The sequence below is a fragment of the Manduca sexta genome, chromosome 26 (genome assembly GCF_014839805.1).
Source record: "Manduca sexta isolate Smith_Timp_Sample1 chromosome 26, JHU_Msex_v1.0, whole genome shotgun sequence".
NCBI classification, from domain to species: Eukaryota; Metazoa; Arthropoda; class Insecta; order Lepidoptera; family Sphingidae; genus Manduca; species Manduca sexta.
Window position 1 is genome coordinate 18,194,061 of NC_051140.1, and position 27,655 is coordinate 18,221,715.

The 27,655-nt window shown below is 36.5% G+C and overlaps 1 protein-coding gene across 1 annotated transcript in view; it reads left to right on the plus strand.

The window, feature by feature from the left end:
- LOC115453712 overlaps nucleotides 1-27,655 on the plus strand; it is a 157,924-nt gene that overhangs the window by 76,041 nt on the left and 54,228 nt on the right. The window contains exons 2-3 of the mRNA XM_037443093.1: nucleotides 9,448-9,630; nucleotides 12,516-12,652. Coding sequence (XP_037298990.1) covers nucleotides 9,558-9,630; nucleotides 12,516-12,652 — 210 coding nt within the window. The 5' untranslated portion in view covers nucleotides 9,448-9,557. The remainder of the gene's footprint in view (nucleotides 1-9,447; nucleotides 9,631-12,515; nucleotides 12,653-27,655) is intronic.

Here is a 27,655-nt window from a genome sequence, read left to right on the forward strand (position 1 = left end):
AAATGACAATTGTTAATCAAAGTCAAGAATTTGCATAAGATAGCACTGGGGGTTGTTCACGACTTCGCCCGCGTCAAAATACTGTAGCGATTTGTAGCGCTACCTGTACGTCGTCAGCGCCATCTATTTTCACGGGAACAAATTACTGTGATAAAAGTAACCTAATTGTAATTCAGGACATGCTCTATCTCTGTACCCAAATTTTCTCCAAATCCGTTCAGTTGTTTTTGCGTTTAACCATCCAAACCTTTTCACAAAGTTTCACATTTATTTGATATTTAACACCATTATGCCGGCCTGTTCAAAATTAGGTATATAGAAGCTGATCCCGAAACACGACACACATAGGCCACTATGGCGGGTTTTATACTATGTGTATGATAGTCGCTACCCAAACGGATACAAGTATCCTACCAGCAAAGATATAAATAGAATTTTGTCGAATTAACCTATTTTTAAATCGGTCACGTCATAAATAAAACTATGAATTCCACGTATTTATCGATACATTTGTTTACATGACATTGAGATATTTTTATGCTAGGATTCGGTTACGCCGGTTTACGACCACTGTTATTACTGTATGGATGTACCGAGCCCTTGAAGGTTGTTACACATCCGCCCAATACATTGTTTCATACTTTGTTTGCTCTATTTCAAACATTTGTTTAAACAATCGATTTCGTCATCGTCAAAATTGACTGGCAATATGTAAAGAATTCCTTAGGTTTATATTTTTTTTAAATTATAATCATCATAACAAAAAAATATGACAAAATATATATTATGTATTTTTTTATAGATAATTAATTAAAAAGATTAAAAATAAAAATAAGTTCCAATTTCAAATCCCAAAACGTGGCTCAATATCGTTATTCCAGTTGATAAGATTAAAAACTTATTCTAATAATCTGTATTAACAAAATTACAATTACTTTAATGAAAATCAATCAAAGATTAATATAAGGAAATATCAAATGCCGGAATGATTATCTTTAAAATGCAAAAGTATTGACAAATATATTGCAATCGTTTTGAATGATAAATCGTTGTTTTAATACTATTATATTATGGGTTAACGCTATAATATATAAACGCTATAGTATTTTTTTAATTTATATAATTCATTCCAACACAAAAAGATTTATGTTTAAATCCAATTCACAATACCTAAGAACCTCTTATGTTCCTATTGTAAGATTACCAAGTCTCCTTTGACATTGCTAAGGTGACCTGGATACGGCGATATTTCAAAGCTAATGTAATATTTCTTAAAGCAATAAGCGTTGCATATGGCGCTACTCAGAGCCACGTTGTTAAAAGCGAGATAAAGAGAGGTACAGGGATGTGTTCCAGGGAATGGGGGGTCGGATATGTATACTACCCACCTATAGGTTTTTGATTTTGGTATTACTTACAGATCTATACTAGACTTTTTTACCCGTAAATGCTTCATGATTCATATATGCGCCGTATGTGGTGTTTCTTATAATCCGCGTTCTAGAATAAATCCGTCTCCATCAACTAAGAAAATGTAACATATTTCTAATGACCGTCGAGAAACGTGACTTCTTTACGTCCACCATTAATTCCTTCCTAACTGAATTTCGGCCATGAAGGCCAATCTCAACGGAGACCAGCCAGGTACGCAGGATATATTATAGTGCACAAGTGTGTGCGCAATACAGAAATGCACTATGTGTTCCTTCACCCACATAATCCGGTGAAACGGCAATCCGACATGACTGGAGAGGGGTCAGGCGCAGGACTAACGGCTTTACGTGCTTTTCGAGGCACGAGGGTATCACACGGCCAACTTCTTGGCTCCGAGCTGCGACTGATTAATTTTTAGGATGATAGACGTAAACCATATTTATTAGGTTACCTATGCTTTTAGTCTAATGTAGTCTATCCCGTCTTAGGATAAAATTAAATTAATTTTGAAGCTGTCCGTACAGTGACACGTTTCCCCTAATACGTCCGCTCCACAATGCACTCAACCCACGAGAGTTCTCCCCGTCACAACGAGGGCTCGTTACTCTTTGAACATTACACTGCAATAAACACAATGCATTTTAAAACGTATATCAACGTGTTTAAAGCATAAATCATGATTTTCACGTTAACTGAACTTGGGTGGGCGTATGATGTTTGTTATTAGAATATGAGTGATTGCAATTCTTTTTGATGTAGCTTGTTGCGGTAATAGGTTCAATATCAGTGCAATGTCAAGTCTGTATGCTGTTATATCGAAAATGTAAGCTGCAAATAATGCACAAGTGCTTCGAAGTTTTATAAGGTGTTAGAGATTTATAATATCACGCGTAAACAATCCTTGACAATTAAAATTAGATGTTTAAAACCAAAAAAAATAATATCCGAATTCAAATCTACGATATTCTAGAACGCCCCAGTTTCATCTTAAATATAGGCTTTCATTACACTTGTGATGACAGTTTTAAATAAAATTCCATACCTATAGGATAATAATATAATAAATACTTTATGGCATCAGGATAAATAGCATGGCGTCTGAATACCAACATAAATATCCGATACATTTCCTGTGTATGACAAGAAATCATTGAAATTCTACACATTTCTATTACATTTTTATAAGGCATTATAATCGTGTTACCTTTACACTGTTAATTACACAATTAAAAAAATAACATTCATAGACTAACAGAGAAGTCACGTGGACGAAGCAGAGATCTCGTTAGTCTATGGTTCTAATTGCTCCTAACAACAAATACCAATTACGTAATCATTAACATTGGAATCGCTATATATAGTCGTAAATTACTGCAATATTCTTATAACGTTAAACCGGTAGACATGCATACGTTCTCACGCCTGGGTGTGGCATTATAGTAGATATGTAATAAGATGAAGATATTTGCTGATGGTAATATGTCCTATATTTTATATCCACCCGGATAGCGACCACCGTACACAAGGTGTTAAAACCCGCCATAGTGGCTCACGTATGTGTCGATTTCCAGAATCAGCCTGTGTATATCCAGATCCAACAGGTCAGTATATTCATTGAAATTAAACTAATTTTCGAATTCTATCGCGGTGTTAGTATTTTATTTTCTCCCGACGTTTCGAAGACTTTGCAGCCTTCATGGTCACGGGGGGGACTGAGGTGTTGTTCATCCGTAAAGTCAAAGTTACAATATCTACCTACATTTTACAATTATACAACTTTTTTTAATTTTTTTTTAAAATTTTAGCTGTTGGTGGTCCGATCTACGCAATAACATCGCGATAGAATCCGAAAATTAGTTTAATTTCAATGTCTAACATTCGCGTAAACATAAGAAATCATTATGCAGTATATTCATTTTTGATTGCCGACGGGTAATCATCTCTCGTCAGTCGACATTCTATTGGACCCCACTCCACTTACCATCAGGAGCAGTGGGCAGGGGGCTCACTTCACCGTGCAAGTAGAAAAAATATATATTAAATATGCTCCTACTTTCCCAATCATTCTGTCTGTCTAGGCCTTGTTGCTATAGGTATCTGCAATTTCATCTGCCAACAGCAGTCTGGACGACCTGAGATTAAACTTAGGGAATTACGTATGAGTAGTCATGTAATGCTCTGCAAACCGAAGTTCTAGGTAACACTGCTTCCGTTTGTAAGGAAAGTTGGCATGAAATTACTCATTACTCTAATATTTTCGAAAAAAATACATATATTATTTCTCGCACAAATCCATTAATATGTATCGGATAAAAATAAACCATTTCTATATAACTTCTCGCGGAGGTGGTGTCTGTCGGACCATCCTGCGGTTAGATAGTGTTACAATAGACGTCAGTGCACCGACCTGCCAATCAACCTGCTATCCTGAAATCGATACGTGCGGTTACAAATACCACTTTTTATAATCGATACTCAGGTCAAGCTTGGTCAGATATTATTAGAAGTTTTTCTAAGTTAGAAAGATAAAAAAGAAGCAAATGCCTACACAAGTTAGAATATAAAAGGTAAAAGAACTATAGTTAGGTAACAGTTACATTTACAATAGTAAAATATTAAGGCCCAAACGCAGCATGCAGTACATTGTCAATCAAACTTCCCACTCCAACTATTTACTGTAGCTTTGAACATCAAGCGAACGAACTATCACGCAGTTGCATAAGAAAAATGTTAGTCCCCAAAACGCTTAGCAATGTCAGTTTCCATCCCAACAATGTTTTTTCACGCAACACCCACTGGGCTGATTACATTGTACACGCACCATTACCCAGAATTAGAGCGTGTAATTTTTTAATTGTAATGTTCATCAAAATCGATCTTGCGTTGCAAGTTACGGTAGAGTAATCACGAAAAGAGTTACTGTTATGCGGAAACGTAGATTTTGCGTGATCGTTAGTGACACAGATTCTAAATTTAAATATTTAAATCCTGCGTGAGTTGGAACGACCTTCCAAGGATTTGCTTTTAATCGTAAACCAACCGGAACGTCTCAAATGCTTTCAATACTTATGTAATGAAGATAAGGACATCGTATAAGGACAATCCAAGAGAAGTAACCGTATAAAAACACCAGGGGAATTCCTGATCAAAAGATAAGAGTAAACTTTTAGTTTCAACATGACTTTTTTATATTTCATGACGTGAATAATTCAAGCCAATAATAGAGGTTCGATCTGTAACTGAAATATTCATATTTACGTAAAATTAATAGTGTTTCCTGCAGGAAACTCGTTAAAACCCAATGAATTACGATCGATCAGGCAGGTTTGACGCAAGTTGATTCATAGTGCTATTTTACCGGGTGTAAACTGTTTTATTTACTGAAAAGATACCGACATCCTTATAAACTGTCCGTAATATTAAAAAATATTATTCCAGACTTGTATGCTAATAAGCGAACTTTTACGATACTGGCCTAATGCCCTAATAGAATTCATATTACCTTTAAAATTATTCATAGTGTGCAATATTCTTTAATGTACTGTCAAGTTGCTAATACTCAACTGGTATAGTGCGCCCTCATAATGATCAATACATTCATCTTTAGCTTTCCAATACATGTCATCTCGGGGGAGCGATCTGTTCCTAATGTTATTTAAGGCGACAGTACAGCATTAGCGACTGGCGATTGCCAGATAGGTTCAATGCATAAATATTTAAAATATGATAATGTTCTGGTCTAAAGTAAATATCTTATACATGATACGTAATAAGAGGTAGGTGACGTGTTGGGTTATGTTCTTGGGCGAAGATGATCATTTACCGTTAAGAGTATATCAGATTGTCTGCCTTCGTTAGTAATAAAAAGTATCAAAAACACATTTTCCAAAAATATATGTTTAATGATTTTCAAGCAATTTACTGAGCGTTATAGCCTTCAAAAATGATTTAAAAACCCCACTAACGTAACTGCTTTTGAAGGTCGAAAGAGGCGCCATTTTGAAACGTTTAAACGAGTTGCCAAACGCTATACAGCGTCGCGTCGCAATCGCCGATCGCTAAATGTATTGTGTAGTGGCCCTAACTGTCAAACTGGCTCATAAATCATGGGCGCCATTAACTTTGGCCGTTTCACTTTATCGCCACCCGCCGTGGTGTATGAAAGTTGGTTAAATGTGCCAATACGTGTTTTAGTGCGATCGTTAGAGGAAGTACTGGCGCATGACTTATGTTAGTTCTAGAAATAGACTCAAATTTTTAAAGAATGGCCACTTTGGTGGGTTTTCTAAATTTAAGCCCGCAAAAGACTCAATTGTTGTTGAAGATTATCTTACCAACCCAGCAGTATACGTGGAGGATAAAACTTAGCCCATTTAATAATATGCCTTCCGCTCCGCATTGAGACGAATAACACAGAGCTCTTGTAATATTGTTAGGGTACTGCTATATTTTGGCATAAACTGGATACCGTGTTTACACGTGGTGCTAGACTATTGTTTTGTTCTTGTCTTGTCAGGCTTATCTAGAGTACATGCGGTAATGACGGCAAAATTTTGATCCAGTCCCAGATCCAAAAATAGTATGTATAAAGCAAAAAAAGCATGCAAAGCATGTATACGTCGATAGAGCGGAATAATTAACGTTTTTGCCGCCACGTTTTGCGGTACTTGAGTTATTTACTCAGATGTTCCCGCAGAGCCATTAGTTCTAGCACTTAGTTACGATCTAGAATCTAGTGCTATGAAACCACCAGTGTTTTATTACTAAACGTTTCACGACAGCTGGGTAAAGAGAATGTGGTTGATTCCTGGAACGAGAGAAATCTTTGGGTAATTCGCATTTTCAACCTGTTTTATTAGTCTAATTTATTTAGGCTTCCTACGTCGCTTAGTTGTATTGAAAGCGTGGTACGAAATTCGCTGATAAGTCTCGGATTCGAATCCAGGTCTGGCAAACTGATTTTAGGTTGTCATTCTCAGTATCGACCCGGAGTCTGGAATATTTATCGGATATGACGATAGACTCGCGCCCATCGCATCATCGGACGGAATACACGCGGCGAAAAGTAACTGCACTAATTGCACCTCTGCCTACCCCTTCGGCAATAAAAATGCGTGAGTGTATGTGTGTTATAAATTTAATAAACAGAAATTTACAAACACTGAATTAAAAAAAAACATAAGCATTAATCGGTAACTTTGATTAATGGTAGAGCCACAGATGTTTCTACATTAACTAAAGCCAGGTGGAATGTTGTGGTCCTGTCTCACATAACGTGAATTAGTGACAGTTGTTACGTTTCGCATAATAAACGACATTTCCAGAGGCCGAAACATACACTTTCCAAGCTGAATTTCATTCCTATATCTGTATAAGACACAGTAGCATGACCCACGATTCTGCTAGTAAGTGTATAGGCGATCTCCACATATTTGTGGTTTAGTTTAAAATTTTCCGAAACAGAACTCAAAACAAATATAGGTACTAATACTAATTATATATACTTCCAGTACAGCCCATTGTGCTGTAACATTAACTATTTATTTGGTAATAATATAATTTATTTAATAGTTTACTAACATATATTACAAAAGGAAAGCCGGTAGGAATTGCATTATTGAATATCTCTCGTACATCTCATAATCCGCTTACTCATCTGCTATATCATAAAGATACGACTAAGACCTACTTCATTACCAGGAACAAAACATAAAGCCTAAACTAATTAACGCGTATGCAAGCGAAAGCGCCATGGCGTATGATTAGCTGTAGAAAGGAACCGTCACAAATAGACAATGGCACTCCCGTAAATGTAAACTGACATATGCATTGTTAATTGACAGAGACCAGGCACTGAGAATCATTAATTATTTTTCAGTGTAATATTGCATGCCTTACCTACACTTCTGGGTCGGCTTCTAGTGTGAAAGTCCGTTTCGATTGGTACTGGCGTATTGGCCAGGTAGATCTGTGATTCGCTCTTATGATTTAGTTAGGAGGAACGATTAGCCAGTTACTCTTATAGGCCATTTACGTAGATTATTTATTTGTCAATACAACTTATGTCTCAGAGTGACAAGGATCGTGCAATATTCCCCAGCGCTTTGTAAAACATAGTTTTTAAAAGTTTTATTTATTGGCATTCATGGCGCTTACCACCACGCGAACAATTTGCTAGTTTCTTGAATCAGAGGTATAATAAATTCTAACGCCTTAGTTATGATTCAATTATAACCTGATGCTTACATTGTTTATGTTCAGAAAGTCTAGGCAATAAAACTAAACCTAGATTCAGATCGTAAACAAATTAATGCGACTATTAAACGGTATGTTTGAACTATTAAAAACCGGTGCGCATAGTTCATTTTAATTAACAGTAAACTTTAGTTTTATATTTACCTGTTAGGTACTGTGATTAGCAAAATCTATTTAAACAAATATATAATACTAGCTTTTGCTCGCGGCTCCGCCCGCGTTATAAAGTTTTTCAGGCTAAAGTTTTCCGTTATAAAAATAGTAGTTTCCCGGGAGCCTATGTTCTTCCCAGGGTCTCAAACTGTCTCCATACCAAATTTCATCTTAATACGTTAGGTAGTTTTTGAGTTTAACACGTTAAGGCAGACAGATGCAGCGGGGGACTTTTGTTATATTATTTAGAACTTTTTAAGTGAAACAATCCCGTCATACATCATTGTTGCATAACTTTAACCGTTTACGCAGCGCAGGCAACGGAAGCTCTCAAAACTCATAATTTTCCCCGATTTTGCAACATGTTTCATTACTGCTCCGCTCCTATTGGTCATAGCATGATGATATATAGCCTATAGCACTCCACGAATAAAGGGCTATCCAACGCAAAAAGATTTTTTCAGTTTGGACCGGTAGTTCCTGAGATTAGCCATTACTGCCCCGCTCCTATTGGGTATAGCGTGATGATATATAGCCTATAGCACTCCACGAACAAAGGGCTATCCAACGCAAAAAGAATTTTTCAGTTTGGACCGGTAGTTCCTGAGATTAGCCATTACTGCCCCGCTCTTATTGGGTATAGCGTGATGATATATAGCCTATAGCACTCCACGAACAAAGGGCTATCCAACGCAAAAATAATTTTTCAGTTTGGACCGGTAGTTCCTGAGATTAGCCATTACTGCCCCGCTCCTATTGGGTATAGCGTGATGATATATAGCCTATAGCACTCCACGAACAAAGGGCTATCCAACGCAAAAAGAATTTTTCAGTTTGGACCGGTAGTTCCTGAGATTAGCGCGTTCAAACAAACAAACAAACAAACTCTTCAGCTTTATATAATAGTATAGATATATCACTATGTACGCCTTAGAGTCACATGTAGGCCATGATATTTCCCAGCAACTGTCAGTGTCAGCACGGTGCTTAAATATATACCTGCGCTGTTAGTATCAATGAATACCACTATCATATCCACAACATCCAAAATAACATAAGCATTTCACACAAACTTTTGGCTTTTCATGAAATTTCTTTCCCTAAAAGAACGTACCACACTTCCCGCCTAGCAGCAGCAATTAAAAAACGGAGTGACCGAAGTTATAAACATCGTGTAATAAATCCTATCATTATGAGAGACGTTATACTTAACTACAGGTGTGTAAACCTAACTAAAGTTTCACAAGGATGAATTTTAATTAGTAGCAGAATGTGAAGTGAATACCACTTGGAACAAACATTTGTTATCCGCAAACAATTGTACCAAGCATCAGACAAACAATTCGATTAGCTTGGCAAACTATTAATATTTCTTGATCTCTCTAAATAGACAAAAAATTATATTAACTACTAGACGTCCAGTGGCCGAAATTCAATTGTCGAATTTATTATATTTGTCACAAATTTATACAAAAATTTGAATTTTCGGAACTACTTCCTTAACTTCCTTTTGATAATCTTTCATATTAATAATAAGTAACATAAGATATTAGTAAGATGCTATTTGAAATATGTATACTAATGAAACCATTTTCTTTGTTACAGGTGACCCTTCCAAAAATGTGCTAATTCCAAATTCCGTAGTGTTCAAAAATATGAATATTAAGTGCAACTAGTGTGTGTTTGTGCGTTGTGCGTGAGTGACTGTTAACGAAATGGAAGCTCTTGAAAGGAGGCGCAAGACGATGGCCATTGCCGCCCTACTGCTCTTCATACTTAGTTCATTGTGTAAGTACATAATTTTATTTACAAACCTTTTTATATTTTTTAATCTTTTTTCACATTGACCCCACTGCACTTGATGGCAAGTGTAGTGGGGTCCAATAGAATGTTGACTGACGAGAAATGATTACCCCTCAGCAGTCGACACGATTATGCCGGCTTGTTGGAACAGGATATACGCAGGCTGATCCCAGAACGCGACACACTTGCGTGGACCACTATGGCATTTTTAACTCCTTGTGAAAGGTTGTTGCTATCCGAGCGGATATAAAATATTTCCTATCACCAACAAAATATAGGCACAGCAGTGTCCCCATTGCATCTGAAGGTAATGGGGTCAAGATAGTGTTGACTGACGAAAGGTCTCTCGCCGGTCGCCACAATTATCACATCCTGTTTGAACTTTAAAAATGTAAATCTTAGTCTAAGAGGATTCTGGGGTTGGTCCATATTCAGCCGTAGACCTTCTGTGGCTAGTAATAAAAAGCATTGAGAAATGATGAGCGATACCACTTCCCATGAACAATTCCTTTCTAGAACTTAGAATTACAAAGAAATGCATAGATTTGACGTATTCATTGCCTTAGTATAAGATTTACTCTCATTTTCACTTAAATAATTCACTATATCCTCTTCTAGTACATAATATCACACATATATACTACATATATCCTCTCTGCGTAAGAAAGTAAATATTATATCTTGGTTTTGTAAATTCACTGGAACCTCTCAGTATCTAATAACACACCTGTATCCTTTGACGATAGGCATAACTAATATCCAAGGATTTCCTTTTTGCATAATCTGATACATAACTTTCCTCATCTCTATATATTTATCTCTACAAGTATGCTCGTGGGTATAAGGTTGTCTCTACCCGACCTTTACTAAGAATGTCAGATATTTCGCATTCATATTTGACATATTTGACTTCCATCTTTCCTCGCTATATGTAAATTATTCAAAGTTGCAATATTATACACCACTGCAACAATTCTTCTTTCTTAGTAAAAGCCGTTTTTAATAAATGAACTCAAAATAATTCTTTTGAAAGCATGTCTAAATAAACTTTGTTCTGATATGTCTATTAAGATAGATCGAATCAGTGATTAGGATCATTTACTGAAAATGGCAGTTAGTCAGGTTCGTTATAAAATAGAATAGTAAAAGTAAGAGCAAAAGCTAAGGTGAAACTCATAAGAGATGACACAAAATAAACGTCGCGTCGCTAGAATAAGTCATAATGCCTGGTTTAAATATTGTCCGAGTACAAATGAATAAAGTAAACAGCTTATTCGGGTATAATCGTTACTCATTATTCAGTCACATTTATTCGCCAAGTTATTCAGCGAAGTGATTATTCAGTATAAGTGATTTGTAAGCATGTCATATGAATACTTTGTTCCGTTTGATCCATTTTTAAGATAGATCGAAAAAGCGATTGGGGTCATTTATTGAAAATGGCGATAAATGAGGCACAACAGTTATCACAACACAAACGTCATAATTTAGGCAAAAGTAGCTGTTACTGGCAATGATGTCAAAATCAACACAAATAGCTTAATCTTTATTTTGTCATAATACGGGCATTTTAGTATTTTAAATGGTTCTAAACGTTATATTAAATCAGTTTCATGTTTTGTTAAAACCTCAATTTTCATACAAAATCCATTTAACGTATTAAAAACTCATTTGAATTTCAAAGTAAGCATTTTCATGTAAGTTGTTATTTTATTTCAATTCGTTATCATGCGTACGAACATAAAATCTCTATATCATAACCTCACCATAGAATGCCTATATTTATTAAATTAAGAAACAAAATATTATGAAATTACCTAGGTAGTTTAATTTTGTACGTAGAAACGTTCTAGCTAACAGATTAAGCTTTAGTGACCTTACCTTTGGGCCGGGATAATAGGTCATGGGTCATGCCCTAAAACCTTACTAAAATTGGTGACATCAAACTCAGCAGAAATAAAATGGTAGAACATTAAACCGGAATATAATAAAATGAGAGCTTAGAAATAAAAATTTGCATTAATTATGTTTACACAGTAAATTAAATTATGCCGACAAAAAAACACCTTTCCCGCCTATTTGCTTCCAGTCTTCACATAAGTGGTCATTATTCCACTTAACCAAAGACAATACAAACGAAACATCCAAAGAGGTGAACAAAAAACGTTCTATATTTAAATTCCTAAAATCATTGAACTTAGAGTCTAGCTCTAAAATCCATTCCGGTTTTAAACGTCTGACCTTGAATAAAAACAAGTTTGCAATGGTTTTATGTCATCCACCCACTAATGGTTGGATTAGAAACAGCTACTGACCTCAAGATAAGGAGACAATGGGCAATATTTCAACAGAATCACTTCAACTTAAGGTGTGTTGGCTATTTGCGCTTCCGTTAAAAGACCTTACTGTCATATGACCTGTTAATTTTTGTCTATGATTTGCAAATGGTTCTGGTTCATGTCCGAAGTTAGACTCTAATTCCAAGCACCTTTAGAGATAATTCACGAAAATAAATGAGGACTATAATTAGCCCATAGATCTCTTTTATACGAGAATTCACCACTATAGGTAAACTAATTTGGTGACTCACTTTTTCTATGTGTACTGCCGAGTATCTAAAATCACTGTTGCGTTCCATATTGAAGAACAAAATCAGTGCAATTACTGTGTAACATACGACTTAACTACATATTATGAAACCTTACAAAGTACGGGGCAACGAATACAGTTTGTTTTTATGTGTATTTATAGTTTTGCTCAAAAAAAAAAACGTGACTTTCACAATGATAAAATTGTGGTTTACATAAAATCCTAAAAAATATCAGAAGCCTCGACAATACGCCTATTTTCAATTGACATTTTATTGACAGGTCACAGAGTGGAAGGTCAGCGGAACAACACGAAGATGTCTTACGTGTGCCCCCCGCAGTTCATCAGGCTGGGGCACAGCTGCTACTTCTTCAGCGACACGCAGGCCACGTGGAAGGAGGCACTCTTCGCTTGCCAGGTCAGTCATTGATACCTCCTTCTAAGATAGTTAGGACTACGACTTTTTCCTTTTTGAGGATAAGCCGAGAAATAACACTCTCGACTATTTTTTATTGTGTTTTATTGCTTTGAATGACAAGACGAGCTTTCCGATCAACTGATGGTAAGCCTTACGACCGCACATAATTTTACTAAGTATATAAGTTTTAGTGTAGTCATATGAGACCCATTGCCATTTACACTCCAGAGCTCACAATTAGTTTCAGGGAACGTAAATTGTAGTGCTTATGTACCAACAGCCCACTAGCTTATCTCCCTTCTTTTAAAAGTTAAATATTATTGAATCAGAGTGTCATTTTTTGCTTAAATCTTTAGGGCACGAGTAGCGCTAACAATTATGCGAATGACTTCCTATATTTTATAATATAAATTGAAATTCATGGTATCGTTTACGATCTAATAATCACGCGATATATTTCATAACTGTACAGTATCAAGTTCACATTGGATAGACGATGCAAATGAGCTCAGAAACTGTTATCTGCCTTACAATCGATGGTCTGTTACCTCCGGAACTGATTTTTAAATTGATTCCATCTCGTTCGACAGTCTATGTTGTTTTGATGATGTGATATGAATTAGGTAACGAGCAGGCTCGGATGTAAAGCTTTATAGACAGTAGCAACTTCAGTTAACATTTCGTTGTAAAGCGTCTTGACTGGCCATATAACATCGTTCTAATGTTATAGTTTTTGGCACAAATTAAATTATATATCACAGGATTCTATGTGTTTTTAGTCAAAATCCAATAATCCAGGAAAGAATAGATACCATGGTACCATTGCGGTACCAGCGGTACGGTCTAATTATACTGCTAATACTGTCATTCAAGAATGAATCAGTTGCACATAACTGCGTGGCAGTGGTCCCAACTCCTGCGGCCCAGAGCCCTATAAAATATTACAACAATGTCTATTTACTAACAATAAATGCCTGTTGCATTGCAACAGATCCTTGATCTATTTATACCCAAAAGTGAATCGCATTTATGGACAACATTTCTCACAACCATTAGTGCTTCGACCTAATTTTTGCCGCCGCTAATTAGAAAATGTGCAACGATCGTCCCAAGGTCTAGGCTGATGTAGCTCAATAAATACCGGCCGTAATGTTAAGGACACGTCACTTTAGTTTTTAGAGCTGGCAATAAATTCGAATCAAGCGGTTGACGGCCTGCTTAGGGTTGCCAATAGTTTTTTACGAAAATAATAGATATTATTGTAAAAGAAAATAAATTATATTGTCGCGGGGATATGGTGTACGCGTTTTTAACGTACTTTGAAATTTGCAGCATCATAAGTTGTACTCTTAATGAAGTCACTTTTAATGCTCTAAATATCATTACATACAAATATCAGTTGAAAAAAAAACAGTATGTTACATACTGTCTATCTTAATAATAAAAGCGGCACGAAGTAAAAATAGTATTACTATAAATAGTATTATTTTCTGACAACCCTATATTAGCTCCGTCCATCTACGAATTTGTATAACTGTTACGCGCTGCTTAAATTAATTGCTTTATAATTTTAAACATCGAATGTACTATCAATGTAATTGAATGAATGGACAATGAAAACGATTGAGAACGAATGACATTTGTTTATTTAACCCGTTTAGCATGTTTGAAACTGGCTCTATTATTTTTCAAAGTAATTTAAACCGTTTATGGCCATTATTTTTATTGTTATTTCTTATTCAGTCGTATTCACTAATATATTAAGCTTATTTTGACCGTTGACTTATATGTCCCATTATGGATGTTCATATTGATATGTTTAAAAGTCAAATTAATAATCATTAATTTAATTGCTGTGTATTATTCTTCTGATAGTTTTTTTTTTAATTTATATAAATTTATTTGAGTGCAATAGCATAAAAAAATAATCAAATTAATGTATTAAAGGCTCCATGAATAAAAAAAAAATGCTAAGATAATATAAATCAATTAAATTATTTAAATCATATGACTGCCTCGGTGGCGTAGTAATAGTACGATACGACTGCAGTGCTGAGATCTCGGGTTCGATCCCCGGGCAGAACAAAGTGATATTGGACTTTTCTACTAAATATCAGCCTGGACTTTGCAACATGTGACCGATATGGCGATAGGCTCGCCCTAGGGGGCAGTATAGTATTTAGTCTCGTTATATGGGATGATGACATACGGCGGAACACGGGTGCACCAATTGTGCCTCTACTAACCCATTTCAGGAATTAAAGACGTGTGTGTGTGTGTATTAACACACACACATTCGTACTACAAAATTGCTGTTTTACAAAATTAAAAATAAAAATTATAAAATTAAAGCCTCACAGAAAGCCAACCGAAAAATTGACATTTCACATATCTTATAATTAAGTAAACAGGTCAGGCCAAAAGACCACATTCCAACATTTAAAACAGATGCTACCCACGGAGAATTAAAAATGTACATATCACCGACGTTATACTTTTATACAAAACAAAATATACCCATATATGTAGCGGCCTTCGTTTATTTGCTAACGTCTAAAATTACGAGGCTTACGTAAACAGCAACAGACATACATTTAAATAGTCTAAGTATCGGTGATTTATGTCTTAACATGACGTTAGCACGTAATAAAATTGTTTTTAAACGCGACACATTAGTTGAGTCATCGACGACAAGTTCATTGTTTCTTTGAACATACTTGAGTTAGTCGAAAACATACTTGAGCACTGGCCTAGTTTTAAATGTACCCGTTGAAGAGGAATCTTAATTTTTTTTCTAAGTTTTGAACATTGTTGGCTATGTTACTAGATCTATAGAAAAGAGCTTAACGCGTTATTTTCCTGGGAAAAAATATGCTCAAGTTAAAGAAGAAAACTAATTGATTATTACTATTACTCATAAATATAGAGGTACCTTATCTTAGTAACAGAATTGTCGTAGTTGTCTCGATGATGAGACCGGAAACGTTGCAGCGTCGTCACTGGCCAGTGTTCTTGGTCGCAATCACGAATCTGAAAATGAAAAATAGTATAATATAATAATAACATATTTTACCATTTAAGTGTACTACAATCAATTCTATAATAGACCCGGAAAAATTCGATTCGGTTACATATTTAATAGTGACTCTAAACACCAATACCATTTTGTGGAAAATGTGTGTGTGTATGTGTCTTCGTATGTATTTTTCGTGTAATTTATGTCAAAATGATCTCCATATAAAAATGGAATTTATAATGCAGTATTTTTCAAAATAGCAGTGACTAATAGGAGGAATGGCTGCGTAGTTGTCACGTCTAGGAATTTGTTATAGATCGACTCATTTTGTATAAATTATAGCGTTCAGCATTTATGCATGTTAATTAAATATATTTTTTTAATTTGATTGCTTGCCATGCTCTGGCACCATTCTACTCAATCTACGACTCGCTGAACTTTTACATTACACTAAAACGGAGAGAACACATGCTGCGATAGCTTAGTTGGGGGAGGAACGTAATGCCGAGACAAATGTCCGCAGATTCAAAACCCAAGCGCACATTTTATGAAAATTCTGAGGCTATGTGAAATCTGTCATCCACACTAGGCCAGCGTGGTGAACTAGGGCCTTACCCCTCTTAGTAGTAGAGGAGACTCGTGCCCAGCATTGAAACGGTATACATATAATACAGGGCTGATATTATTTTAAAACTAAAGAATCTTCCCATAATCACTTGAGACTTGTGCTATCACTACAAGAATAAAATCATTAACTTCTAAATAATCTGAATCGTCCTATATATACATTTTAAGAAATGTCCTTTAAGATTTGTTTTGTTACTACTGTATTTAGTCAAATCTTTAGCATTCCACCCGGCGCGATAAGTATCCATATCGACATTCATGTCCATATATTTCTAGGTAATACAACAGGATTCGTATAATATATTCTGAAGCTAGATAATACTTGTCCCTTAACCACATTATTGTATAAATGTTAGAAACAGTTCTGTAATGACGGATACCGCTACGCCATACATTCGACTCGCCGATCGGAATAACAAATACCTACCCAATACATCTCATGCAAACGAGATGGTCACGATCCAGGATGCTACGAATATGGCCTTTAGTTTACCTCTCTCTGATTCATTTGAATAAAAATAATTTAGTACCAAATTATAAGTGTAATGCCCTAACCAGTCAAAATACGGATCATTTTACAATGCGTTAATAAATAACACCACATAATTATCTTCTTAAAAATAACACTTTACAAAAAGTTACTCGAACTGTAAATGTAAAATTAAGAAAAGTTTCGAACAAAATAAATATCGATAAAAAGTAATTTTAATTTTACATGCCCTAATGGTACCATTCTTTTTTTTTTTGTTTCGCGGAGAAAGTGCCTTATTACTACCGCCCAGCCTTCGTGGGGGGCGACTGAGCGGTTATGCTGGGGTAACCGTGCCTTACGGCCCGGCGTTGAGCCGCCCGGATTTGATGGTGACCTTCGGGCGACCGCCGGGCCGAGTCCCTAACCCTATATACAACTTAACCTATGCACGGCCTACCAGCTAAAACTCCGCGGTGGCCCTCTTCGGCGCATTAGAGACGGCTGCGGGCTTCCTCTGACTTGAAGTGTCTAGTCTGCGACCGCAGCCGCTCCTGCGCGGTGCCGCCTTGCGGCCCGTCTTCTATTGGGGGGGAGGGGGGGCTCAGAAGCCCCCGCGCACCGTAGGACGCCCTCGGCGTCTACGGCAGCGTGAGGCCAACTACACACTGCCGTCCATCACGGGGGTCAACCGAAAAATGTGCTAAAGTTGCACTAGGGCGGACAGCCGCCTGCTGCCCGCCGACGACCCCCTTCGTGGCCCCTATTAGTCGCCTCTTACAACAGGCAGGGGATACCGTGGTGGAATTCTCCAAACGCCCCCATTCCACAGGGCGGATGCCCTAATGGTACCATAACTACTCTAAGTGAATTCATCGCAGTGTCAACATCACTTTTCAGTTAGAAATACACTCACGCCTACGCCATATACGTACTAAACTACAAAATAATAAACAAATCAGAAAAGTAAAACTGATATTTAATCTGACTATATTCGTTATTTATGGATGATTTTTAGCACTTTGTTAGCAATGCTGTAAATGAGTATGTATGTGATTCATTTAGTAACACAATGCCAAAATGACCCTAATATTTTCGACCTGAGAATTGTATAATGGCTACAATTAAGCCAATCTGCGCTAATATACTGAACATAATAAATATTATGGTAACAAATACGTGCACCGGCAAACTGTTCAAGAAAAAGTGAGGCAGAGATAAGGACTTCCGATTTTGGTCAAATCGTAGTCATGATTTCGCAAGCCGGCGCTCGTGTTTATATTACAAACAAATAACAGCTTTCTATTTGTACCTCTACCTACCCTTCAAGACAACACGCTTGACCTCATTTTATTACGAATTTAATAAAAATTAATAAACTATAAATCACTAAAGAAAAATTTATGTACCTACTTCGTAAATACATTTTCGCTTATACCAACTCTGTATAAAATAATAGATAAAAAACTAAATTGGTCTCATTTTCTCGCGCAACTATTTGTCAATTCTTAAGTGCTTGATACCTCTCTATAATACATTATTTCTAGCGCTGACGGCCCGAATTCAATATTTTTATGAACCTACTGAATATCTAAACATTGTGTTAACATCGAGCTGTAAGACTATATTTTTATTGTACCTTTTACTTTGATTGCTTTTTTAAACAAATAAGCTAACGTCTCCCCAAGTTTCACAGTGTAATTACTGTCCAACGATCGCCTCACCGTACAATGCGGCAAAACTCCAAATTCCATCCAGATCACCTCGGAGGTTGGCGATCCACTACAATATGTTTCTGCCGATTTTTTTCCACATACTACAAAACTATGAATCAATGCCGCCAGCAACATTTCCGAACAGATACGACCTAGCGACCTTTAAAAAATGAGCGTATTCCCACCTAAAAGACCGACAACGCATTTCTTTGCCCACTGGTATTACAGATATTCAAGGTCAGCGTTTATCACTTTCCATCAGGTGAGCCGTATGTTCGTTCGCCTCCTATAACAAGAACGAACTATGATAGAGGCACATCTATATTCAGAAACATTTTAGAATATCACAGTTCCCATGATTTTCTATAATTAATACTTATCTCTAAAATCCTTAATTAACACCACGAAATCTAAATTACAGTCTAGACAGCTCCGTTATGTATCTTCCTGGCTACCCTTCGGCCTTTCCCATTCAACTGTACCCAGCAGTTAAACATGAGTTACGAGCACTCCTGACTTTGGAACGTGACTGACCTATACTCGCATTCGAAAGTCTATCTCGTTAACGTATCACACCGACCATCTTATTAAAGCTGAAAAGGTCCGTTCACACGTACCACAGCCACACCATACTCCAGCGACATTATAGTTACCATATGGTCGATATTGCCTAAACAGTTGGATTAGGCGGTAAAATGTGTGCCGTGTGAATAGAACTGTTAATTTTTATACAAATTATAATCTGCCTTGACTTGGTGACTTAGTTGTATAACGATACGACTGCAGTGCTGACGTCCGCGGGTAGAGCATAGCGATATTGGATTTCCCTACTCAGTATCAGCCCGGAGTCTGGAATTTGTGCGTGATTTAACGATAGATTCGCCCCCTATCACATCAGGTGAGGACTGAGGATTACACGCAGCGGAAAAAGGCTGCACTAGTTGCGCTTCTGCGTACCCCTTTGAGGATAAACGGTGCGAGTGTATGAATGAATTATAACTATACCGCAACATATCCATATTTTGTTCGTGCGTTATTGTATGATGATGGTACGTGTGAATGGACCGTAACACACCACCGTGTGGGACGTTCATGTATTGACGTTGCAGTGTTTTATCAAAGACAAATATGTGGGTTTTTATTAACTTCTGTTGGAATTTCAATGTTATTATAACTCTCACCCACCTATTGCATCATAGGCTAAAATCTACGCGAGCAAAAATTTTGCTAACTCATAACTAAAGTCAATAAAGAAGATCATGATATAAATTGACTTGTCGTAGAATAATACGATCAATTTATAAAAAATTCATACGTCTAGTAGAACACAGAAATACCACTAGTCGGACACTGCACGGCGGTGTGTGACCGAACCTTCAGTAATAAAAAGGAACGTGCAATTTTTCACACTTTATTATTGGCACGGCTACCGCAATACATAGGCCTATTGTTTAGAAATCTGAATATAAATAAATTTTATTAGGTATGCAAATATTTTAACGCATGAAATATTCAGCTGTAAACATTTGAAATAACAAGCATTCTTGTATGAAATAACGATGAAATATGGCTGAAGATTTTACGTATAACTTACGAAGTAGGTCTATGAATGAATTGGGCAAGAAATCAGGCCGGCATACTTGTGGTGACTGACGAGGGATACTCATCTCTGCCAGTCAACTTTATCTGGACCCTACTCCGCTTACCATTAGGTGTAGTAGAGTTTTTTTGTTGAGAATGTATAAAAAAAAATAGACGATCCAGAAATACATTACGACATTCCACAGTCCACAGCGAATTAATAAAAAAATATTACATTATTTTGAAATAACTAAATAGTCAAACACTTACCTCTTCCACCCGCTACAAAATTAATGGAATCTTGATTACAAAATATATTAGACAGTTTATTACAAGTGTACCGGGTCCATATATTACAAATTAAAGCTGTTATAAATCATCCTTCACGCCATATTTGACCCTTTACCATTCCGTGAGAAATAAGCAACTTTAATTTCAAATTAGCTTATGTATTAAGATAAAAAATAATGCTTTATATTTTCTGGGATATAAACTACCCTATAGCACTTAGGAATAATGTAGCATCCTAATTGTGAATATAATTCAAAATCGGTTAAGAATGAAATGAAATAATTTATTTGAACCTGTAAAATGTTATACATGTTTTAGTTTCCGTCAATATTAATTCTACCACCAGTTCGGAAAGCAGTTCTCACCAGAAAAAAAAAGGGCAAGAAACTCTGGTGTTGCTCTTTTCAAAATCATTTTATGGTATAAACTACAGTACATGATACAGAAAAGGGAAAAATTACAATTGTAATAAAAACTAAAAACTATTTAAACGGATTTTATCGCGGTTTTTTTATTATTTTCTCCCGACGTTTCGAAGACTTTGCAGCCTTCATGGTCACGGGGGGGACTGAGGTGTTGTTCATCCGTAAAGTCAAAGTTACAATATCTACCTACATTTTCAAATATACAACTTTTAAAATTTTATCTGTTGACGGTCCGATCTACGCAGAATGAGCTCACAGTGTCTTGAGGTCTGGCAGCCGGTCTTTTGGGATCCGATTTAATTAAATGTAGAACAGGATCCCAGGCTTGTGCAAGCTTCCAACCATCTTCCCTATTGAAATTTGGGTGTTTTTTAATTTCAATAGCCTCGCGAATCATCCTAGGCAGGAATCGGTGTTCTTTGGCAAGGGATTTGTGGCTTGTCTAATCGCAAATAATGATTGGAGCCTCCTTCAGAATGTTCAGCGACTGCAGACTTCGTAGAGCGTCGGTGTTTCACGTCAGCTATATGTTCTTTTACGCGGGTCCCTATATTTCTTTTTGTTTGTCCTATATAAGAGAGGCCACAGTTGCAGTCTATCTTGTATACACCCGGTTCTTGCAGAGGTATATGGCACTTGACAGGTGGTAAAAATTGACTAATCTTCTTAGGCCTGTGTATCGGAAACAGACCCATACTGATAAATATCTGAACGGTGAATCTCACCACCATCCAAAACAGTTAGCTACCGTGGGCAAATCATTGTTTCAGAGAGCACGAGGAATCTGTGACGAGAAACACCTGGCCGCTGAGCTACAACATGTCAAGCAAGTACTGCGAGACAACAAGCTCCAAATTCCACGCCGCCGTCACAGAGACCGAGTGAAACCAGCCACAGTTGAACGTGTTCCGGTTGTACTACCATATGTGAGAGGAGTCACCGACAAGATTGGCTACATCCTGAAGCGTGCTTCAATAAAACCTATTTCAAGCCGCCTAAGAAGATTAGTCAATTTTGACCACCTGTCAAGTGCCATATACCTCTGCAAGAACCGGGTGTATACAAGATAGACTGCAACTGTGGCCTCTTATATAGGACAAACAAAAGAAATATAGGGACCCGCGTAAAAGAACATATAGCTGACGTGAAACACCGACGCTCTACGAAGTCTGCAGTCGCTGAACATTCTGAAGGAGGCTCCAATCATTATTTGCGATTAGACAAGCCACAAATCCTTGCCAAAGAACACCGATTCCTGCCTAGGATGATTCGCGAAGCTATTGAAATTAAAACACCCAAATTTCAATAGGGAAGATGGTTGGAAGCTTGCACAAGCCTGGGATCCTGTTCTACATTTAATTAAATCGGATCCCAAAAGACCGGCTGCCAGACCTCAAGACACTGTGAGCTCATTCTGCGTAGATCGGACCGTCAACAGATAAAATTTTAAAAAGTTGTATATTTGAAAAATGTAGGTAGATATTGTAACTTTGACTTTACGGATGAACAACACCTCAGTCCCCCCGTGACCATGAAGGCTGCAAAGTCTTCGAAACGTCGGGAGAAAATAATAATATAAAAAACCGCGATAAAATCCGTTTAAATAGTTTTTAGTTTTTATTTCAATGTCTAACATTCGCGTAAACATAAGAAATCAATTACAATTGTTTTCGTTTTATTGCTGTTTAGTAGTTCTTAATAACAGTGTGTTCAACAAAACAAACTCTTCAGCTTTATACATCAGTATAGATATAGGCATTTTAGCTATCTCTACTATAACACCACTAAAATCTTTCTTGTAAAAGTACCATTAGGATTGAATTTTTCCGTTCTAAATATGTATACACATCTTCAATGACAACATAAATTACCATACAAATACGGCGGAAGATCCACGAGCCTCGCCACAACACTTCTGCGAAGCGGTGACACAATGTATGCAAATAAATGACAATTGAGTTCATTGGAGATTGCAATTAGATAAACGCTCGTATTGTTGGGATGATTGAATTTTTTTTTTCTATTCATGTAACGATCTAGATTGGAAGCCGGAGGCCAGTATGTTTGAACAATATAGAGGTCTGTATGTATTATTTGTTTACATGCTTTAGCTCGCGGCTTCGCGCGCGTAGAAAAGTTTTTTCCGGTTAAAAGTCCCGCTAATTGTAACGAGTTAAATAGCCGTAGTATGGAAATAGTTTGAGATCGTGGGAAGGTTATAGACTACTTACTCTCCCGGGAAAATGTATAGCGGGACTTTTATCCCGAAAAACTCCTTCATGCGGGCGAAGTCGCGAGGGAAAGCTAGTATTATATAAAAATTATTAGAACATGCAGTTGTCAGGTCCTTTATTGGCAATGTAACGCGTGGGTGGCGTGACTATCTCTTTATCACACCAATTGAGCTGTGATGGCGACGTGATGCCATATTGGAATAAAAATATTTGGAACATATCAATAATGCAGGTTACGAAATATGAATACTCATTTAACAAATAGTGAATTTATTTTGGTAAGTGACATCGCTTTAGTCGAATGTTTTGAGGTTTGTTAAAAGTAACCGTATATATTGCTGGAAGGATGAATAAAACTATGCTTAGTATAAGGGAAAATTCACAATAACACTTTTACTACAGTAATGGTATTTTAAGCGGGTCTAGTACCGATTAAAACCCAGTAGTTAAATGCTTACGCTTTTAAACCCGAAGGGGTACACAGAGGCAATGTGTAAGTATTGCATACGTGATAGGCCGGAAACCTTTCGCCATATGAGCAAAAAAATTCTAGACTCCGAGCTGATGCTGAGTAAAACACCCAATATAACTTTGCCCGGTCCAGGGATTCGAACCCAAGACCTCGAAGCAGTAGTCGTATCGCACACGCAATACAACTACGCCACCGAGGAAGTCGAGACACTACCTTAATAAATTCAGAATATCATCAGCCACTATTGCCTTTCAAAGACAAGGCTGCGAGCCCAAACTAAACGATTTGTATTGTAAAATGTAAAAAATTATTGTCGTGGTTGCTTCAAAACATAAAAGAATAATTTAAAGCGACACGTGTAGGGTGCGAGGACGCAACATGAATAGGTTAAGCCAGGCAAGCGAACAAATGAGATATCGGCTTGTAAGTAATCACTAAAGAATCACAAAGGACTGTCAGGTGACAGTCTATAAAGAAATAGGGTTAAAGAAGGTTTTAAGATCTATAATTCTATGATATATTAATTATAATAAGTGCTCTGGATTTGTGATGTACTTATCTCAATCATATTTCAAATGTATACATAGCCTGTAACATTATATCATTTAGTTTTGTTATTGTATGCTACCCGATAAATATATGAAAGTGAAAAATAAATGTAATCTCCGAAGTTCCAAGAACTGCCTTCCAATTATCGACGTTGTTTACCGAAAACATTGTAAAAGTTAACACTAACTTATTAACACGTTTATTCGCATAAATTCGCACGAAAAGGAAAGTACTCCAAAACAATACGCATTACTTTTATAAAACGCGTCGTTGCTTTTGTGGTTACTGTATGATTATTGAAAGTCACACCGCGGTTTTACTAATACTGTATTCAAGGAAGGAAAATACTAACCAAATTGAATAATAAATATAAATAAAAAAAGTTAGTTAACTTTTTCAATACGACAAAATGTCGGATGGCCGCCATAATTATACTGTCTTATTGGTTATAGTCTCCTCGTTTATCTAGCGATAGGTACAAAATGATTGTGTCGGAGAAAGATTTCGGTTCCAATTCCAGGATGGATTTCCTAGAGAAGGTGGAACTAAATCAAAACCTTCTGCAACGTGCATGAATAATCATGAAGACTAAAATAAACAAGTTAACCCAAAACACGAAACATCAATTCATGCGAGTTCTTGAACACTTTCCACTCACATACTAGCAACATCTCGAGTTTTCCTATACATCAATATTAATACGATAACATTTTCAACAAGTTAATATGACTGCAATACAACCGTTGGTCACTGTTTACAATAAAACGTTTAGCGCTGGTTGCTGAGGGCCATTTTCAAAAGCGTTTAGTTTATTGTTCAGCCATTTTTCATAACATTTGGCGCGGAGTGGAATTAGCGTATTTAAAATTGACTCATTTCAAATAATAACTTTGAAATGGTGTCTACGCCCTTGCAATAAGGTTGGTATACACGTATAACTGGATTATGAGACATCCAATGTAGTTTCCGTGTAGTATTAAGAATGATTTATAAGGGACGACAATGACATCCACTGCACCTGATAGTAAGTGGAGTAGGATCTAGATAGAATATCGAATTACGAAAGATGATTACCCCCCGCAAGTCGACATAATTATGCCGGCCTGTTTGAAACTTGTTTTATCCAGTAAGATAGGCCGACATAATTCTGGCGACCATCTAGAGACTCCGCATGTCGCGTTAGTCGATATATAGCCGAATCATCTGCCTAAATAGACAAGATCACTTCTCTAGTGACCTTTTAAAATGCAAACCAGTCATCGCCGTACAGTCGAGGCCGAAATCCGGTATAAATTACGTATAGAGGAAGGCGGTTCAAATCGAAACACGTGCCGTAGTAAACTGTTTGTCTAGATCCGCCGCATATTTATAGAAAGTCACGTAACGCGCAAACATATCGTCATTGAACTTTTGTAAAAGCGACCACCGTGGACGCGCGTGGGTGTGACGTCGACACTCTCTGGGTTTTAGTTCCCTGGACATTGCTAGAAAAAGGTAACTAGTGGTATAGATCACGGCTTGAGTGTATGGTGGAAAGATACATTAAAACTCTTGGGGAATTCTGTAGTATTTCAAAGCGTGTTTAAATCAAACCACAATACCTAGTATGTATACTGAAGACTTGATTTTTAAAAAAGGCCAATCTCGGAAAGCTTATTTATAAATGTTTTAAAACTACCATAATTAATATATTTATATAAAAAAAAACGGAATTTTGTGACAATAAATTGTAAATAATAGACGTAAAACCAGGTATAATATTCCAGAACTTTTCTGCAATTTCCCACCATCTTGCAACCTTAGTAGGACTTCTGACACCCGTCGTATTTATGTTACCTGTTCCCTGTAAATGAGTTTGTTATCTTAGCGGGTTCGAATCAACAGAATCTATAGTTTAACAAACAACAAGTTTATAACCAAAAGCAATACTGTGTACAATAAAATGTATACATCAAAAGACCTAAAAATTTGCTGAAACACGGGTCTATGCGTTTTAAAATCTGAAATACTCTAGTGATAATCTTGAAGCGCCGCCATCCCTCTCCTTAAACCATAACAAATGAAAAGCTGTAATTTCTCTTGATAGCCTTAAATAATACTGAATAAGGTGTCTGTGAAATAGCTGCCAACAGTGTTTGCAGACATATAAGAGACATACTGAACCTGCCCTGATTTACTGATGTTCACCGCCTTACGGTTGATTTATAATTATATTTATAACATCTAAAATCTGAGCGTTATAAATATTTATAATTAATTTTTATAATCGAATGTTTCATATAAATATCAGACACGAGCCACATGATGTAGCCTCGTGGGAACGAAATACATTATCTTTATTATTTTAACAACGGAAACACGTTTCATTCATGATCTGTTAAAAAATAGTTTACGAGTTTAAACATACTTTTGTTGCCGCGGTACTGAGGAATCGTAAAAATATAAATAGTTAAACAGTAAGGTATTTAAAGGGATAGACAGAGAAGAAAAGAAATCGTTATCATGCGACGCAAGCTACTATACTACTAGATAAGTTTTACTCCATTAAAAAAGTTTAGTTTTAGAGTACAATTAGATCTTTAAAATACTTTTGACTATTTCACATATTAAAAGACTTATGTTTCTTGTTTCAGGTATGGATGCTAAGCATGTTTATAAGAAAGACACGAATTTCACCTAACAAAGTAAGATAACAATCCGAAGCTCCAAAAACATCGATAATCGTTTCTATAAAAAACGAAACCATTTCAGAAGATTAAAAGGAAAGATAAATCGCAAATAGAAACTGAACCAGTGGCCCAATAATTTCGGTTTAAGCTTGTTTGTGATACGTTTTCCACGTTCTGAGACGCATAACATTTTATGGATATGCTCGGTGCAGTGTGTGCCAGTGTCGTCTGCAGGTGATGACGTAATTTTAGAGCTAAAAGCCAAATTCTTAATTAAAAAATGCAACTATTTCGAGATTTATTGGCGAAGAGTTTTTTTTAAATCATAGCAGTTCAATATTTATTTCGACTTAATTTAACTTTGAGGTAAACTATTTACGAAATGTCTTTGGAAAAACCGTATTTTTTATATTTTTTGGCAAGCGTGCAAGTGTCATCCGCTAAGTATTCATTGCCGCACATAAATATTCAAAATTAAGATAATATCATTACCAGTCTTCAACGAAAAAGTGTTTTCATAAAGAACGTTGTAGGAAAATTATTACCCTACAATCTACCACTCATTTAGAATTTATCGAAGTTGACTCAAATTACATGATGGCCGCCATGACGTTACATTCCTACGTAAGGACGATAATACCTAGAATAGAGATTTAGCTAAAAACAATGTAGAACGTAGAGACGAATTGGGTGAATTTACGTGATGTTGTTTAAATACCATTAATATTAAACAAGCAATGAGGGCCTCAGGTGAGCTACGCTTTGAGGCGTCTCGCGCTTGCAAGAGACTCAAGACAAAAACATTTCCCTCCTTCGACAATCTGGTAAAAATGCTTCGCAAAGATCTGTCGCCCAGAACGTTACATTAGATGCTGCCCAGAACGCTACAGTACGAGACTAATTTCAATAACATTTTTACTCTCGTGTAAGCATGAAATAAGTCTAGTTAAATCAA